The sequence below is a fragment of the Mytilus californianus genome, unplaced genomic scaffold (genome assembly GCF_021869535.1).
Source record: "Mytilus californianus isolate M0D057914Y unplaced genomic scaffold, xbMytCali1.0.p SCAF_9, whole genome shotgun sequence".
In the NCBI taxonomy this organism is placed as follows: Eukaryota; Metazoa; Mollusca; class Bivalvia; order Mytilida; family Mytilidae; genus Mytilus; species Mytilus californianus.
In genome coordinates this window covers 28,412,301-28,432,792 of record NW_026262745.1, presented here as the reverse complement: position 1 = coordinate 28,432,792, position 20,492 = coordinate 28,412,301, and the positions used below count along the sequence as shown (strand labels likewise).

The 20,492-nt window shown below is 33.1% G+C and overlaps 1 protein-coding gene across 1 annotated transcript; it reads right to left on the bottom strand.

Annotated features, from left to right (window-relative positions):
* Window positions 1-3,893: 3,893 nt before the first annotated feature.
* LOC127714300 (multifunctional protein ADE2-like) lies at window positions 3,894-20,434 on the bottom strand. The gene is made up of 8 exons (XM_052220360.1): window positions 20,371-20,434; window positions 19,340-19,546; window positions 18,470-18,648; window positions 17,193-17,400; window positions 14,864-15,033; window positions 13,390-13,567; window positions 5,595-5,753; window positions 3,894-4,438 (listed from the first exon to the last, which is right to left on the bottom strand). Exons 1-8 carry the CDS (start codon window positions 20,432-20,434, stop codon window positions 4,248-4,250), a joined length of 1,356 nt encoding a protein of 451 aa, XP_052076320.1. The 3' UTR covers window positions 3,894-4,247.
* Window positions 20,435-20,492: the final 58 nt, after the last annotated feature.

Sequence of the window (20,492 nt, the reverse complement as noted above, 5' to 3'; positions counted from 1 at the left end):
TTCATTATTATATATCACTCAATTGCCAATTACAACTTATTTATTGCGTTTAGACTTGGATTATATTGATCAATAAGATATTGAAATTACTGATAACAGGACACTTAGTTATTCTACATGCTACAGCTTTTCTACTATAGTCCGTTGAGTACAAGGATGTTTGCCTAAGCTTTTCAATTCAAATTGAAATTGGCAGAATTTGAAAATTGTTCATGGAGAATACTGGGATTCGATTGGATAAATAATATAATCAAGATGACAATTTCAATTGCAATGCATGAGGAAACTTGGAAAGCAAACCCGCCAAACTTTTGTTGAAGGTCCTGTTGCCATTAGTTTTTGTCGAGCCTGCGACTTTTGTCGCAGAAAGCTCGACATAGGGATAGCGATCCGGCGGCGGCGGCGGCGGCGGCTACGGCGGCGGCGGCGGCGTTAGCTAACTTCTTAAAAGCTTTATATTTTAGAAGATGGAAGACCTGGATGCTTCATACTTTGTATATGGATGCCTCATGTTACGAAGTTTCCGTCAGTCACATGTCCAATGTCCTTGACCTCATTTTCATGGTTCAGTGACTACTTGAAAAAAAAGTTCAGATTTTTTGTAATGTTAAATTCTCTCTTATTATAAGTAATAGGATAACTATATTTGGTATGTGCGTACCTTGCAAGGTCCTCATGCCCGTCAGACAGTTTTCACTTGACCTCGACCTCATTTCATGGATCAGTGAACAAGGTTAAGTTTTGGTGGTCAAGTCCATATCTCAGATACTATAAGCAATAGGTCTAGTATATTCGGTGTATGGAAGGACTGTAAGGTGTACATGTCCAACTGGCAGGTGTCATCTGACCTTGACCTCATTTTCATGGTTCAGTGGTTATAGTTAAGTTTTTGTGTTTTGGTCTGTTTTTCTTATACTGTATGCCATAGGTCTACTATATTTGGTGTATGGAATGATTGTAAGGTGTACATGTCTAGCGGGCAGGTTTTATTTGACCTTGACCTCATTTTCATGGTTCAGTGGTCAAAGTTAAGTTTTTGAGTTTTGGTCTTTTTTTCTAATACTATGTGCACTAGTTCAACTTTATTTGGTATGTGCGTACCTTGCAAGGTCCTCATGGCCGTCAGACAGTTTTCACTTGACCTCGACCTCATTTCATGGATCAATGAACAAGGTTAAGTTTTGGTGGTCAAGTCCATATCTCAGATACTATAAGCAATAGGTCTAGTATATTCGGTGTATGGAAGGACTGTAAGGTGTACATGTCCAACTGGCAGGTGTCATCTGACCTTGACCTCATTTTCATGGTTCAGTGGTTATAGTTAAGTTTTTGTGTTTTGGTCTGTTTTTCTTATACTGTATGCCATAGGTCTACTATATTTGGTGTATGGAATGATTGTCAGGTGTACATGTCTAGCGGGCAGGTGTCATCTGACCTTGACCTCATTTTCATGGTTCAGTGGTCAAAGTTAAGTTTTTGAGTTTTGGTCTTTTTTTCTAATACTATGTGCAATAGTTCAACTAAATTTGGTATGTGCGTACCTTGCAAGGTCCTCATGCCCGTCAGACAGTTTTCACTTGACCTCGACCTCATTTCATGGATCAATGAACAAGGTTAAGTTTTGGTGGTCAAGTCCATATCTCAGATACTATAAGCAATAGGTCTAGTATATTCGGTGTATGGAAGGACTGTTAGGTGTACATGTCCAACTGGCAGGTGTCATCTGACCTTGACCTCATTTTCATGGTTCAGTGGTTATAGTTAAGTTTTTGTGTTTCGGTCTGTTTTTCTTATACTGTATGCCATAGTTCAACTATATTTGGTGTATGGAAATATTTTATGATCTATTTGGCAGTCATGCAGGTTTTATTTGACCTTGACCTCATTTTCAAGGTTCATTGCTCAGTGTTAAGTTTTTGTGTTTTGGTCTGTTTTTCTTAAACTATAAGCAATAGGTCAACTCTATTTGTTGTATGGAAGAATTGTTAGCTGTACATGCCTGCCTAGCATGGTTCATCTGACCTTGACCTCATTTTCATGGTTCATTGGTCAATGTTTAGTTTACTTGGTTAATGTTAAGTTTATGTGACAGTTGTAATAAAGCTTTATATTTAGGACTATCAACATAATATCAATGATTAGTAAAGAAGGCGAGACATTTCAGCGTGTGCACACTTGTTTTTATACATGTATGCAAAAGACAATACTATTCTATTATTAAAACTTATATAATCAAAGTCTAACAGTAGCCCCACTTTCTTGAAGTTAAAATGAGTAAGTGTATCTGAAATTACAAGGTTGTATTCTAAGTAAAGTCAAAGAAAAACTTCTTATCCACATCTAGGGATGAGGATCTATTAACAATACACACTTTCATGTACATCCAACAAATTATGCAGCCATCTGCAGACATGATGAATCTAATAAGCTCTGGGGAAAATATGAAGCAGAAATACCCTATCCTTACAAATAAACTTTTAAAACTTCATACAGTGGAGAAAATCTGGAAAACAATAAGGTATCTAATATTCAACAAATTTCAAAGAAAAAAAACATACTAGATGTTGGATGTGTACTGATTGATATTTTAGTCTTGGATACATGATTTCTTTTATCAATTGTTATTGGCTTTGAACTTTGTCAGTAACTGCAAGTACTCGCAGATCTTTACTTTGTGTTTTTTTTGTTTTTAGGGATGTATAAATACTCTGCCACATCCAGTCTGTTTTTTTTGTTCGATGTTTTCTGCTTTGTATCGATCCAACTAGTTTTCAACTGAATTTTATAGTTTGTTCTAATGTTGTACTGTTACACCACTGTCCCAGGTTAGGGAGAGGGTTGGCACCTTCAAACATGTTTAACCCTGCCACATTCTATCTGTGCCTGTCTCAATCAGGAGCCTGTAGTTCAGTGGTTGTCGTTGGTCCATGTCCGTCATATTTGTCTTTCATAAACTGTTTTAGGCCTTTAGTTTTCTAAATTGAATTGATTCATATTTTTCATGTCGGGGCCTTTTATAGCCGACTACATGGTATGGGTTTTTCTCATGATTGAAGGCTGTATGGTTGCCTTTAATTGCCTACATCCACTTCACTTGAACTTTGGTGGAAAGTTGTCTCATTGGCAATCATACCACATCTCCTAATTTTATATAGCTAGCTCTCTATATCATAAGTGGTTCCCCTTAAACTGACCTAATCACAAACTTAAACAACTTGTTGACGGTGCCGCTGAAAACAGCATACCCAGTCTCACATTTTTGACTCTGTCAAGTCAAAACAATAAATCAGAACATTTTCAAAATCATGTTCACTCTTACTTTCACCAATTCCAACAATGATGTAATTTTTCCAAGCAAAATTGAGAAATGGTAAAACATGTGAAAAATTTATTTAAATCTGACAGTTAAAAGTCCCACAACTCTAGAACAACTAACCAGAAAACTTTCAAAATCAAAAGGGAGGCTCCTTTTATTAATTCAAACAATAATGTAAAGTTAAAAGGATACATTGGAATCATACAGTAGTCAGTGTGAGATATTGAAATAAACTGTTATCACAGAGATATGTCTCGCCTTTTTGTAATTTTCATAATGCAAATGTTGAAATTAAAATAGCAATACATTAACCCATAAGTTATGCAAATATTCAAAGTCGATGAACCATGACTGAAGGTACATGGCTAAACACTCTCCATGAAAATTAGATGTGCCAATGCTAATGGTGCATTTATATTGGTACTGTTAATGTTATTGTCTTCAACTTCGTTGCTGTGAACTAAATAGGGAAAGGAAGTGACTTTTCTTTATGTGAGTTAAAACAATATCAAGTTAGCAGACTAATTACCCAAGGAATTCCTGCACTTAGCAGTTATCTCTCTAAAAAGAAGTAAAGTTTATGGAATTTTAATATCTTTTTATTGGCAAAATTACAAAATACATAAATTTGCATATATCTATTCATAGAAAAAAATTAACAAAATACAAACTTCAAAATCTGATGTATTAACAATCAGCACTATGTATTATAAACTCTTCAAGTCAAATATGGCACCATGATTATCCAAATATTAATAGAATTAAACAAGCGATAATTGTGTGATGGGAATTCTTGAAAAATCGTCATGATTGGTCTTTAACAGTAAAATCTAAGATACAGCTAATATATTTTTGACAAATCACAACCCTGAGATCATTGACAATTATTATGCAAATATCATGCAAGGTTTTTTTCAGACCACGCCTACCATCAGTGTCCATTTACACCATTCACAGCTACAGCTTGGTCCCTCACTTTTTTATCGGCATACTTCAACCCCGTCCATGTATTGAGTTGTGTGGCTCTAAGTTTGCTCCAGATGACATGCTCATTCAGAGATAGAGTTTGGGCAGCCATTAAAGCTGCTGCTTCAGGTGACATAACAGTACTACAACCTAATCCTGGAAATATAACAATTAAACAATTTTTAAATTGTTGACTTTCAAAGATTTTTTGGTTCCCACAAATGCATAATTTTGTTTTTTTATGTCATTATAATATTCTCCTTATTACATACAATTCATATAGAGTCATGAGATAACACTGTTACAGGAGTTCACAGATTTGAACATGACTTCATTATTTTTCAAAGTAGGAATAACACAGTGCTGTTACACCACAAGCACAAGGAATCCATTTTCTCATATAATGAAATGCTCTGCAGGTCGCAGCTTGATAAGACTGCAGAAGACGAACCCTGAATAGTTGGGAGCAAGTATGGACACAACATTCAAGCTTAATACAGCTATGAATTTGGATTGTGGTTAATATGTAATAAACCCCATTGAAATTGGTCAAGAAATAAGCAATTTACAGAAAGTATTAGAAAAATATTGTTTTTGGGCCCTTTTCCCTTAAAGCAAAAACAATCCCTACCTTCCTTTTTTTAGTATGGGACATTGTGGTACAATTTTACAGAGATCCATAGACTTTTACTAAACTTATTGTCCAGAAATCAGAAAATCCTTGTACTTTGGCCCCTAATTCCTGAACGGTTTGGGCCATAACCCCCAACTTTACTTTTGAGGTATGGAACCTTATGGTACAATTTCATAGACATCCATATACTTATACAAAAGTTATTGTCCTGAAACAAGAAAAATGCTTGATTTTGGCCCCTTTTTTACCCTTCATACCATTACACGACTTCAAAAAACTATTTTGCAGTCTTCTTTAGCTTTTCATACCCACAAGTTCATGAATTTCACAGAAATGAATGGAAACAAAATCCCTTCATGTGCAGGACAAAACCCATTTCAAAATAAAAACGCTTTCAACTTTTACTTATCTCATAGTCATATTGAGGCTCTCAACCAAAATCAATAGTTACTTTCGGGTTTCAAAATGTTATTAAATTGTAAGATCAAAATAATTGCTATCTCTTTGTGGATAACACTTAAAATGAAACCAAAAATCACAATTGAACCCTGAATTTCAATAATATTACATTTTGAATCCAACAATTTGCCAATTTTCCAATAAAATTTAAGACATTGGTATTTCTATGTTGTTTGGTTGACAAAAACCTATACCTCTTATACTTAGTTAGAAAAATACCTGATGGCAGTCGTAAAGATGACCATACGTCCTGTGATCCCCAATCTGGTGACAATGGTGGACAGTTGATTACAGGCCACACAGCATTACCAGATAATACTGGTCCTAAACCGTTACTTCTACCTGCTACTGCTATAAACACTGTTGGAATTCCCTCTCCTGAAATAGAGTATAACATATAGAGGACATGGAAAAATGGCATAACATTCAGTATTGAAAACAACTCTTTACCAATAATCACTCCACCCATTGCTGAAATATCACTTTTTACAAATCCTCCCTAACATTACTCCCTCCTAAGTAACATCTACATGTATATAACTATCTTCAGTGACATTGGAAACTTGTTAATCAGTAGTCTCTTAAATAATATCTAAACATCATGTTAAGTTAAATCTGGAAAATGCAGTATTAAACCCTTTTTAGGGTTATATATTTTACTGTGAAAGTATATTTATTTGTGGTTTGAACCAAAGTTTCATGTTCCTGGGTTTTTATTTTTCTAAGAAAAAAATTGAGTGAAGAATTTGAAGCCATCAGAATGTAGATTCTTGAATACAAGTCATATGTTGTTTTATAATGATTTGTTGGACATTGCAAAATAAGTTATTCATTTTCACTTCTTTTTCGTTTTTCATTACTGACAACATTATTCATATTTAAATAAAATAATTTCTTTAGGAAATAAGCTGATTCATCTATGCTTACAAATTATCTTGATTGAAGGAGATTGCAGAGTTATCATTTTAATTTTTGCACTCGAGTAATCAGAAGTGATGACACTTTTTAACCCGAGATGGAATGATCAACAGATTAACAATCATCAAAGGTGTTAATTGGGCCATAAACATGTCACTTAAAAGAAAACAGTAACATAAAAAATGCTACAAATTTACTTTGAATTTTAGAATTAATTCTAATGAAATAAAAAGGCAAGCTCAATATGAAATATTTCTTTTATTTCATATGAGAATTATGTTAAAGATAATGCATATTTTAAGGTCTTTCTTGTCGTATAACACACCCTCAAGGTGTGCTAAAAGACAAAAAAACTGTAGGACAAGAAAGACCTTAAAATATGCATTATCTGACTTATATACCATCAAAAATCATCATTTTCAGGAAATTGTATCCAATTTTATCAATCATTAAAGTTGGAAGTTCGTTTAGGTATGACAACGCCCCACGGCTCAATTATAAGGTGAAATAAAACTCACTAATCTAGATATAAACCTAGTTATCATTGTCCAGTTCAATCACAATTGTACTGTAATTGCACAAAGCAAGAAATAAAATCAATTGTGAAAATACTAGTCATGCACTTTGCAAGTAATTTATCATATTATCAACTTATTCATAGGAAGAATTATGGTTTTTTTCTCTGGTTTTGTGACATTTTTACCACGAAAAACATTATTTTTTCATCAACTTAAAAGGAACTAACTTTTTTTCTTAAAAAATTTGGAACCAGGATAGAATTTTATATAATTTTACCTCGCATAATTGTGCGTAAAATCTGTGTTCTTGTTTAAGTATTTCAATCTAATGAATGGAGTAATGAATTGTTTCTGTATAAAATTTTCAACGGAATATTTAAGATAGACAATGCAGTGGCGGATCCAGAACTTTTTATAAGGGGGGCCCACTGACTGCCATAAGAGGGGGCCCACTACAGTCATGCTTCAGTGACTCCCTATATAATCAACCAAATTTTCCCCACAAAAGGGGGGGCGGGCCGGGCCCCCTGGATCCGCCTATGCAATGGTATAGAAAACCCCCCAATTGACAACAACACACGATTACTATCAAATAATGTTTAAAAAAAAAGGTAGTTTACATATCAATTCGGGTAAATAATGACCTGACACATGGAGCACTTTTCATTTAAATTTGGTATTGTCCGGGCTGATTCTTCAAAAGAATGACCTATTGTTCTGAAAGAAAATAACTCCATATATGTATATAAGAGGAGATAAAATGGACACTTCCATCATACCATACCATCACCAGAAGTCTGACTTTCATCAATCAAAAATAATTTTTCATGAGAATTAAAAGGTTAAATAGAAGTCGCATAGTTTAGGTTTTTTAAGATTAAATGGGTAAAATCCTGTCTGATATTTGATGTATTCTCTACATTATGTGCCTGTATCCATGTAGCCAAATCTACATGATCTTTCCATGTCTTGATTTGGACAACAGTTGTTATATTTGGTTGGACACTTCAATTCGTGGATAAAGCCATCCATGAAGAAAGTACTTTCACAGTATATAATACTAAGATTGAATTTTAAAATCTCAATAACAAGTTTCCAGAAACATTTTACTTGATTGGAGTCATTTTTGAAAGCTTGACAATTTGGCATCCTGTTCAAGTTCACCAAGGTCAGAAAAGATATCATTTCAACGATATTGTATGTCAAAATAAATCAATGCTAGTAAGTATATATTTTGTAGTGCAAAAGCTTGGATTCTTAAATTGGTAATGATTCTTGTGACATTTAGTAATTTATGCTATGAAAGAAATCATTGTTTTTTTCTGGACAATCTGACCTTGTGATGAATTGTCAACATAAGTGATCAATTTTGTTAAATGAGAAGTGTTCTCCCCAGGATTTTAGGATAGCACCAGGGTAACGCGTGTGGACAGCTTGGTGAAATGATTCATACTATCAGTTGTGTTGCGTCGCGACGCTTAGCTTTTATTTCTAGTTACTGTAGTTTTTATGTCTCTTGTTTCATTTTAATACTGTGGTACTGTATTATGTACATGTATAGACATTGAGTCAGAAAATTATAGGTAAAAAAGAAGTAAATCAAAAAACAGTTTGTTTACTTTAATACTTTTTTAAAATGAATAAAACATTATTCATTACAAAATATTCATCTAAATTTAAAGTAATTGAATCTTTTATAAAATCATGATCAATAAAAATAAAATATCATTCAAAAGAGAACAAAAATGTTCAATTTAAAAAACTTTCTAGTTTCTAGAAAGAAAGTTGTTGTAATATGTGAAAGGATTCCTGTCATAAGGAGATATAAAATTAACAAGAACAAATATTGTTTTATCATTTGAACCAGTATCTATCTTAAATTTAAATAAAAAGAAATTTTCATAAATTTTTAAACATTTTGCCATAGATTTCATGTAAATATTAACCTTTCTTGTCTTTGGTGATAATCAAACAAAGATACAGACTTAAAGGGAAAATTCGCGATTTTTGACTTATCATCTTATTATGTTCATAATACCATTAAAAACATATTCACCAAGTTTTATCTGGATATGAAAACTAATAAAGAAGAAAATTGGGAATTATTAATTCTATTTATTCAAACTTCCTGACTTATGTGACGTAGTTTAAGTCTTTTTGCATGCCGGGAGTGGATTAATCTCATTTAAAGTCTTGTTCGTTAATCATCTAATAACGCGATTTAAAGCGCATCAACGACTTTTGGTGTAGCTATTAACCAACTAACAATTCAGAAAGAAAAGTGATTAGCCGTGCATTTTTTTAAATTAAAATTTACGATTTATATTTTTAGGGTTTCTGATATGATTATAGTAATAAAAGCAAATCATACAATAGAATTTTTTTATGATTTTTTTTCGACGGATATTTTGAACAACATATATAACTGATAGTATAATAGAAATTCACGTTTGTATTCTCCCCTATTACTTCAGTCGAGGATTTGTCTTACTATACAAATCCTTGCATCAGTCTAGTACTGTGTAAATACAATGCATGTGTATTATGCTGACACCACCTGGTAAAGGCGTGGTTAAATTCACGGTAATTAAAAGATTAGCATTATGTAATTTTAATCCTTTGATCTTCACTAGAGTGGTGTTTGTCCTCAAGGGTTCGCTGTTGCAGGTATGAGACAGATTTTTTTTAATTATTAAGGGAGGAATATGGTGGCAAAATACCTTAATCGCCGTTATATATATTTTTTTTTAACATTTTGCATTTGCTCAGTTTTTAAATAAATAGGTGAGTATTTTGTTGTAACATCGAAATTCGGAATCACTTTTAATAAAATAATTATATAAATATTATAAATGGCACACGAAAACGAGCGTATATATCAAAACAGTACTATTTTAAATTATCATCGGTAACCTTGAATATTTAAATGTGCAGAGAAAATTATCAGTTACAAAAATATAGTTTTGTCGTCCAAAGCGATCTTCATTTACCTAATCAGGAATGTCCTTATTAAAATATTATAAATCTCACAACGTATTTATATAATTCTTCAGCTATTTGACCAACGATGTTTAAAAAAAATAACAGAATCAATCTAACGTCAACTTTCCTTTTTTAAATGGAGACAGAACGTCGAAATCAATTTTCAATGTGCTTGATATCTTGTACCTTTGTAAGACTTATCATTCATTCATAAACCCACTCTTAACCAGAGACATATATACGTCTGTTTAAACTGACAAGAAAACTCCTAAAGCGGACAAGCAGTATATTCTGTAAATTTCTGAGATTTAATACAAAGAAATAAAAAAAATCCCGAAATGAATTTGATCCTGGAAAATATTCACATCCTCATTCGGTCTGAAAAAAAGATACGAATTTGGTATACAGAACATGCAGAAGTGTGAATGTTATAAAACCTAATTGTTATATCAGAAACCATTATAAATATGAACATGTATACGTAAGACCTCATGGGACGTCACCTAACCACATTCAGGTAATATACAAGTAGCTCTGTTATACCCGGAAATGTCAAGGTTAATCAATGATAGATAGACATGACCTCAGACCCCCCCCCACCCCCCCCCCCCCCACCCCAAATCGAGGAACAGTATATCTTACAATGTGTATATTCCTGCAAAAATAAAAATAAAATGAGAAAAAAGAAAGAGATGAACGGTAAGTCACATCAGATTCAGATATTTATATAGTTGCTTGTCGTTAAATAGAGATCTAGTGTATACATGTCTCTGCGTTAACTTATAAAAATAACAGGAAATAATAAATTTGAAATAGATTTATGATGAATACTTTGCAACTGCGACACCCCTTTTTATCACAGCGTACATGCATGCATTTAAATGACAGTCCGTTATGCCATTTAGAATGACAATCGTAAGTACAATCCTATAGTTCATGGTGAGTCCTTTTCTATCAGATATGCGACTTTTCGTATTTATATTTTCTCTTATATTACCGGTACTGTCATTTAATATCTAATGCATAAGTGCAATATTAAGAGTGGTTAAATCCCCTACAAGCTAACTAAATAAATAAATCAACCCTCTAGCTGACCAGACGTTAATACAACTACCATCAGTCTATCCGGAGTGAAGTTTCTTTATTTCTTCAAATAGGCTTTTGGGGATCATTAGTGCACGTCCAGTGGAATATATATATAACATGCATGTCGGACCAGGAAAATGTGATGATGACGAATTTCTTAAACTGTTCGAAATAATCTTATTGAAATATAAATCTGTGATTTTACTATGTCTATAGCTTCGATGAACCAAAGCAAGTTAGATATCGACCTGTATTTAAATCAGATTGGTTCTGGATGTTTCTCTCGTATATTCAATATACTTGTATGATATTAGTTCTATATTGCGACTATCCATAGTTCCGTATTAAACCTTCCATCTAGGCGTATAAACCAATGATCGACAAGTGCCGCACATTTTGTTAAATCAATATTTGTATGTTTCAAAATGTCCATAATTATTGACAACGGGTATATACTTACATTTTCCCCAATTTACCCTTGGAAAATGTGTAAATAGATTTTTATTTCATCAAATTTTTTTTTTAATTATTTAAACTTTCATAAATATCATTCTTTACACCAAAAATGTTATTTATAAACAAGCGTATGAGTTTAGCAATGACTAGTATATCACTATCGGATACGCTATACAAAGTTGTATATTACACCTGATAGATTCAAAATGGAAGTTACATGTTATCGGCCGTGTACACTGATCAATACCCCCAGAAAAGAAGTGATGCACGAACTTGTTTTATGTAATTGTGTAATAACAGTTTTAAAGCCCGACAGGAAATCGCTTGAATACCTGTACGTGTCACCTCACAATACCTCTGGGAACAATTCCTTTAGCCATTCTGGTGATCAGATAAGGGAAGGTCCGAATTTATTTTAAAAAGTTTATTACATAAAACAATTATGAACAAACTAGATTTTCAAAAACAATTTTACACGGAACACTTATTTATAACTTTGACTTTTTCACTAATTTCAATTTATTGTTTTAAATACTTCGTAAACAAAACAGTTTCAAAACGACAGACCATACTATTAGTTATAGTTATTTAAAAAATAATATATATAAAATTACATTTTCCGTATCAAGTTAGTTAGGAAAGGTTGCACAACCATGTCTATCATAATCTTTTTTGTGACCCGGGAAACTGCTTTCCTTGTCAGATAAAACAACCGTACGCTTGACAAGATATCGACACTCAATTACGGCTACGTTAGGTTACTGCTTGTTTTGGTCCTTTGTGGTTTATAGATGTACCGTGGTCAATATTCGGGGAGGATGTCAAAATGGCCGCATGCGGAGAATTGATACTCTAAATTTAAAATCGATGGTGATTTCTTAACTTGCAGAATAAAACTTTAATATCTATGAATTTGTGCTTTTTTATACATAATGAACAGAATATGAATTTTTCATTTTTTTGCGAAGTTTCCCTTTAATACTGCACTCAAATCTAAATCTTTATTTGTCATGATCCATTTATAAAGAATTCCTAAATCTATAAATTTATCTTAGGTCTATAGATCTATAAGTAACCATATTCAATGACAACAACAAAGTCTCCCTATTTTTCCCGCCTTAATGACAGGAAGTAGATATAAATAGATTTAACATGTGCTTATGGATAAAATTTGCAAGATTACTTCTGTTATTCATTAATTATGGATATAGATATCAAGTTTGAAGGTACAGTCATGCATTTTATTTATAAAATAGAATAGATTGCAATTAATTGTAAATACACTTGAATATGCTACGCGAACTAACTGGGTCATGTGATATGTACAGATGATAATATTTACTTGTTGACTGATACTATAGTTTGAAACCCGACTATCATGCAATAATTATGTCCTAATTAAAGATCATTAGGCCATGGTTTAATCAGAGACATATAATACTATAATATAAGAATTGAGAAATGTATAATTGTCAATTATCCGTTAATCAGCCAGCTTTATCTATGGACCAAAACTGTATCGGCTTGTTTACAACTATCGGGTAGATACTGTTTGTGTACAAAGTATTTTCCGACTTGTCACAGGTCAGCGCTTGAGTGGGAGTGAAGCCATAAAATATTTATCTGTGACCATAAAGTTATGATCTCTTAATTAAAACACAAAAGAATTATGTAACAAGTGTTAATTACATCGATTAAATCCAATCAACAAGGTTCACCTCATAAGGTAAATCGATCACGTGGTGTAAACAATCTGTGTTAAACTGGTTTGAACTGGTAAAATTTCACCTGGAATTTTATACCGCACAGAAAAGATATAACAAGTCGTTTAAAACTTTACCTATTTACGATTTTTTTACAGAAAATTTTAGCACCACGGACAAAAATTATACATCGCGGTAAGACCGATAGCACCACGCTCAGAAATTATACATCGCGGGCCGGCGGTCCTTTAAGGGCCTGGGGAGAACACTGGAGAAATATAGACCTTTTTTTACAACAAAGATTATATTTTAATCAACAAAATCTTTCGTTTCGTAGCAATGATAATATACCTTCATATTCAGCCAATATTGACATGGTAGCATCAGTTCCTTTGTGAGCAGACGACACTCTCAATTCACATGGTACACCATATTTGGTACAAGCTGTCTTTATCTTTTCACAATGTGCCATATCTGTTGCAGAACCCATAATAACAACTGCTCTTGCTCTAGGTTTTCTATTTAATAACTAAATGAGAAAAAAAAACATCCTTTCATGTACTTGAATGTATTAATTCAAACTTATCATGCAAAATTCTTCCATCATGTCTGTCCATTTAGTGACTGCTTGGTGTTAATTTCAAAATATCAAAATGTTTTGTATAAAAATATTAAAACCTCCTCCTCCCCCCCCCCCCCCCCCCCAAGGATGAGGAGTGACTTTGATGTCAATTTGTGGTTTGTGTAGTAGTTCTACTGCATACCAAATGTCATTGACGTAGCATTAAAGGTTCCCCTTAGGCCTTAAACTGACCTAACCACAAATTTTAACTCTAAACGAAGCATAAGTTTCGAAGTCAATAGACAATGACTGTAAGAGCATGGTTAAACAAATTTCCATGGAAATTAGATATGTCAATGCCAATACGACTGCATACCAAATATCATTGAACTTCTACTAGTGGTTCTCCTAACTGACATAATCACAAATTTTAACAAGTAAACAAAGCAAAGGGTCAGTCATATACCATGACTTGGAGAGCAGATTAAAATAAATGGGGAATGTGTCCATGGGACACAGATGATGCCCATGCTTGCATATAACGTTATACAGGGACATAACTAAAGAACAGTAAAAGTGAAACTACACAAATTCGTACTTGATCTGAATTTTGTGGTAATAAGCATTGTGTATAATTTTCATAACATTTGGATGAGGCACTTAAGTTGGAGAACGGAAACAAAAAAATTTAGCAATTTTTCCATTAGTAAAGGGGCATAACTCTAGATGGGTAAAAGTGACACCACCAATATTCAAACTTGATCTGTGTTTTGTGGTAATAAGCATTGTGTATAAGATTCACAACATTCGGTTGAGGCAAACTTAACTTAGAGAACTGAAACAAATTCAGCTATTTTTCCATTTGTAAAGGGGCATAACTCTAGAAAGGTAATAATGACACCACCCAAATTCAAACTTGATCTGTGTTTTGTGGTAATAAGCATTGTGTATAAGTTTCATAACATTTGGTTGAGGCAATGCTTATACAAATGCACACTAAATATTGTTGACCTACCACTAGTAGTTCCCTTTAAACAAACCGAATCACAAACTAATACATTTTTGATAATTAAGTGGAACCAGCAGTCAAGGCGAGATAAATATGCTAGATAATTAATTGAGTTTATTCAACTTTGGACAGTTCTAGTTTAAGTTTCCTGACATAGCCTACTAAGTCTTGTCTCTGAGAGTTTTGGAAAAGTCTGGGTTAATTGTCAAGATTGTTGTTGTAACTCCTGATCCTCTTCTGAATTATGTACTTACTGTTACTTTGTCAGCCACCCATTCAAAGTTGCGCTTCACTGTGTCAAGTGCTTCCTGTGTGACAATGTCAAGGTTACGGTACACTTGTTTGTCTTTCATTAGTCTTTTGTCACCAGATGGCCATAACCTCCAAGAATCACTGTCAATTACATCCGACACCAGAATCTCACCTAAAATATAACATGATTTATATCTAATAATAATAATAAGAAAGAGTAATCCAATGTTGCAAATGTAACAATGCATGTGAATTTCACTATTTCAATTACACTAAAAAATTCTAAAATTACTCAAAGTACACAAAACATTTTTATAATATCTTGTATAACAGGGGTTCAAATTTGTGGTGGTCCGAGGTCCGTTACCATCCTTTTAGTAGTAAGATACACCCGATAGACTTTCGTATTTTGCAGGTTATAAAATTTTTACAATTGCATTTTGAATATAATCTATAAACCTAGTATAAGAAAAGAACAGAGTTCCAATGTCCCCCCACCTTGCACATATTTTATCTATCCAAGGGCAATAACTTAAAAAAAATTTTGGTTTGTTCTTTATAACTTTTTATAAATATCTTAGAGAAATGAAGGCTTGAGGACAAATACAATGCAATTTCCAATATAAGTAATATTTTCAAGGGGCACAACTCTATGATATAAGTTTTGTAGAAATCTGGCAAGAATTGTACATATGAGAGCACTTACAATATAATTTTTCATACAATTAATATTTCAAAGGGGCATAACTCTTCTAAAAATAATTAATCAGAACTGATTTTCAAACTTGCCCCTGATATTGCATATATTTACCTGATTCAAGTTTTATAAAAATCTGGCAAGAATTGTACACATGAGAGCGCTAACAAGACAATTTTTCATATAATTAACATTCCAAAGGAGCATAACTCTTTTAAAATTAATTAATGGGCACTGATTTTTGAACTTGCCTGATATATTGCTGATATAAACCTATGATACGAGTTTCACAAAAATCAGGCATGAATTGTACACATGGGGGCGCTAACCAGGCATCTTTTTTGAAATAATTAATATGCAAAAGAGACTCTTTAAAAAATAATTGATCGGCACTGATTTTCGAACTTGTCAAGAGATATTGCTGATATAAACCTATGATTAAAGTTTTATAAAAATCTGGCAAGAATTGCACACGTGAGAGCACTAACAAGACCAGACAGACAGACGGGTGCCCCATATTTCATATGTGCAACACGTCACGCAGGGGACAATAATAATCGTAAAAAATGTGACATTATTGAAAGGTAGCTTATTTATTTGCTTAAATTCTTCACAATCAATTTGATGTGTAGTCAAATGACTGGTTGTCATAACAAGATACCGAGAAACTTGAGAATATATTATTTAAACAATACTAGTATAGGGTACGAGTCTTTTCCATTTTGGGGTGACCTCTTCCAAGAGAACCAGATGAAATGGGTGATGCAGCAAGGTGACTGATGAAATGCAGCCTGAAAGACAGGATCTGACTACAGACCAAAAATATGACGAGGAAAAGCGAGAACATAACTTTTTGCCCCAATGGATGTTAAACGTCCTTGGGTGGATTTGGATGAGGCAACTGGTTTCAATGTGGTGCAAGTATTGCTCAAATATCCCACACACAGTGAAAGGGAAAGAGCCCTGGTTTGGGATAAATATTAACTTAAAACTTGACCCAATAAAAAAATCATGCAACTACCCAAGCATCTACTTGTTCTATCTTGCAAAACACAGTGGTAAAAAGATGCTGACCCAAGTTTAAAAACAAAGTCGAGCTGTCATCTGACACTAAGTTAGGCCAGTGTGTCCTTATGCAGCAATTGAAACAAGAATAATTAAAACGGTACAAGGTGTTATTCAACACAACCTATACATAGTGCTGGGAAAAAGGGGAAGCTTTTTCGGACTATGATTTTTTTTTTAGAAGTTCACCAAATAAAACATGAGTTTGATGTAGTAAGACATGATGAGTACTTTGGAAGGGTAAGCATTTTCTGTTTTTATAAACTGAATTATCAATTAAAATTAAAATTGGACCTTCTAAGAATAAATTAGTCTTTTTGGTCAGAGGTCCAGGAACTTCCATTGGTTAAAATAAATTTGAACCCCTGTATACACAAACTTTCATTCTAATATAAATGCAAATTTATTTGCAAGTCATAATTTTGTATAAATAAATTATTATTCTGAACAAGCAACAGTAAGAAAAAAACTTTGTCTCAAATCATAACTTCCATAAACTCAAATTTAACTTTATCATTCTAGAAAAAGATTCAATCCTTTTCATGTACATTAAAACATTTCTCTTTTACCTGTTTGAGAATCAATTCCAAACTCTATTTTCATATCAATCAAGCTACAGTCCAATGAAGCCCAACATTTCTCTAGGACCTCAAACACAGTAACTGTGGTCTTTCTCATTATATCTAGTTCATCTGGACCAATCAGAATACCTCCCATCTTCAACTGTGCTTCTACACACTGTTCAAATGACCACTGAGGATCATGGTTAGCATCATCCTATAGATGAGATAATTCTATAAGATCTTGATTGTTAAACACAAAAATGTTCACTTCACTTTGAAACTAAGCAATAAAATATTCTCAAGAGTAGAATACAAAATAACAGCAGAACAAAATAGCATTATGAAACGTAAACATATCAGACCTTAAAACTGAACGATTCTGATATTATAGTACCTTATATTCCCCATCACTGTCCAAGGTTAGAGGGAGGGTTGGCACCTTTAACCCCGGCACATTCTGTATGTGCCTGTCCCAAGTCAGGAGCCTGTAATTCAGTGGTTGTTGTTTGTTGCTGTGTAATATATTTGTTTTTCGTTCATTATTTTGTACATCAATTAGGCCGCTGAATTGTTTAACATTTGTCATTTCCGGGCCTTTTATAGCTGACTATGCGGTATGAGCTTTGCTCATTGTTGAAGGCCGTATGGTGACCTAAAGTTGTTAATTTCTGTGTCATTTGGTCTCTTGTGGAGAGTTGTCTCATATGCAATCATACCACATCCTATTTTTATATGAATCACAATATGATTTTTCTTTAGGTTCTTCCATGCAATAACAGACTAAACATTCAATTTTACAAGGAAAATTGGGCTATTCTATATTATAAAGCAAATCCTGATCATATATACATGTAGCCAAAAACTAAAAGCAAAGTTTTATAATGAATAAATTTATATCATATTTATTATTGAAAAAACACCTCGTATGTATACAATTTAGGTCTGCTTGTTTGTCAAATCTATAATACAGTTTAAGCAATAAATTGATGTATATATGTACATATTTCATTTCAAAACAAGAATTATTTGAATCTGGAATAATTTTTAATTCTTGAAAATTGATAAGAAATGTATGATTAAAATAAACCCAATTAAAGAGGGTTAGTCATGCATGGATTAGTGGAGTTAGTGTGTTCATACTAAAATATCAGTGAAAGTAAAGTGAATTGTAGCTATGGGTACATGGCTAATCATATGTTTCTCATCAATTTTCCTGAATTCAAAATTATTATAGATTCATGAATCTAGTCAATATATGAAACATTCATATGAAGATTACAAACCTTGAAAAAAGTTTCTTGCTTTGGAGGGCAGAACCTATAGCCTTCTTTCACACCTACATTTCTTTTGAGAAAGGAACCAGTTGCTACTCTTCTGGTTACCCATTCAATTGGAATCATTTCACATTTTCTTGCAAGTATGGCTGTTTGGCTAACTTGTTGGATGAAATGAGACTTTATTCCTGTAATTTTATTTGTAAAGCGGTTTATACAATTTCATCCAGCTATATTCAAATATCAATTGGTATCTTAAATTCTTAATACTTTCTAAGGTTTAAATGTAAAGTTATTGCTGTTCATGTAAATGTTTTTGATGGCAGAATATTTTACATTTTTGGATATATCTGACAGTTTTCAGTGTTTCCATGTTCTTACAAAACTTTCATCTAACTTTTACTACATGTGTATGACTAAACATTTTTTTAAGGTGCTCTGTTCATTATTTATTGAATCTGTTATTGTAAATTCAGAAATTATTGGGTGCATATGATATATCATTGCGGTTTGGGGAAATGCTGCTGAAATTAATGCTCTTGACAATATTTACAATGCAGGTTTTTACTTTTGAAAAACATATTAACTTAATTTCATAATATTACTGCTGGTTTTCATTAAATCAAAAATTACACAAGTTTTTGACTGTAAAATATAGTATCAATGTAAAACTCATCTGAAAAAAACAAAAAACAAACTGAAATACACTATTTGCTGGATTTAAAATGTTCCTCTTGCATGTCTTGTGATGCTATGTGTGAAACTTAAAAACTGATAAAGAAATTTTCATACAAAAAGTTGAAATGAAACATGCTTGAATTAAAATCAAATATCATTCATCTTTAAAATAATTTCATTTAGTTTTGGAGACTCTCTTACCAACATCTTTCAGAAGAGAGAAGATGGCTGATGTAGTTGATGTGGAGATGGCAGCCTTCCCCTTCATGTCATGTGCCCGGTCACCATCACCTGCTGTGATCTTGTCTTTGGATTCCAGCAAAACATGTCCAGAGTGGCTGTCAAGGTTGTAGACCCTCTTTGTTTTACCTTCGATAATCAGAGAACCCAACTTGTATTCGCTTGGTACTGAAATCGGAAAGCAAGAAAATATAATATATCAAGTTATATGGATGTAGGCCATACAGTACAGTAAGCATGGTAAGTTTACTTATGCAAGATTTATGAGGGGCCTGATGGGGGGGGGGGGGGGGTCTCATCAAGATTCACGAGTTGATTTTTTTGTCAATCACGATTCACAGAAAATAAATTTCCATGATTGCGGATCACGAAAATATAAAAAAAAAATAAATCTGTAGAAAAACGGATCACAATAGCGAAAATGCGCCGATCACGAAGAACGAAAATAACCCATCAGGCCCCTCATTTATTACTAGATTGATTTTATCTACAATAAACAAACAAATATATACAACATGGGCATAGGAGACAGGGGAGGGGGGGGGGGGGGGGCACAAACTATGACTTTATGACAAAACCTTTTTGTATTGAAAATGAAATATGAAAATGAAAGAGGACACTGACTAAGACTACAGTGATGATTGTTTATTTTTGCTTGTCACATTCAGAAGTTTCCCCCCCCCCTTTTTTTGCCACGGGGCATAACCTAGGTTACAACAATTCCACCATTAGATCCTTCAAGGTATTCAAAAGATCTGAACCAGACGAGAAGGCTCTGCATAGTTTTTTCCCCCGTAACCAAAAACTGAAACAGTACTTTGTTGCAACTTGCAGGGTACAACTACAAGACGTATTTCTCTATTTATTGCAAAATTGCCTGGAAATTTTTTACATTTAAAATAAATTATTACAAAAATCCAAATCAAAATGAAATTCAAGATATAGTTGACACCATGCCAAATAATAATTACGGATTCAGAGCACTCCCTTACCTTTTTCCTCCATTGTCAAATTCGATTTCCCGCGAAATAATTTATTCCACGTGGTAGACCTCATTGTTCTATTTTTAACCACATTAGACCAAATAGTTCTTCTGTCTAATAAATGAGTCTAA

Coding starts and splice junctions, on each gene's coding strand:
- LOC127714300 (XM_052220360.1), bottom strand. CDS start 20,434: ATGAGGTCTACCACGTGGAATAAATTATTTCGCGGGAAATCGAATTTG. Junction 18,649..19,339: donor CTCTCTTCTGAAAGATGTTG/GTAAGAGAGTCT, acceptor ATAAAATTACAG/GAATAAAGTCTCATTTCATC. Junction 15,034..17,192: donor TGGAATTGATTCTCAAACAG/GTAAAAGAGAAA, acceptor GTTATATTTTAG/GTGAGATTCTGGTGTCGGAT.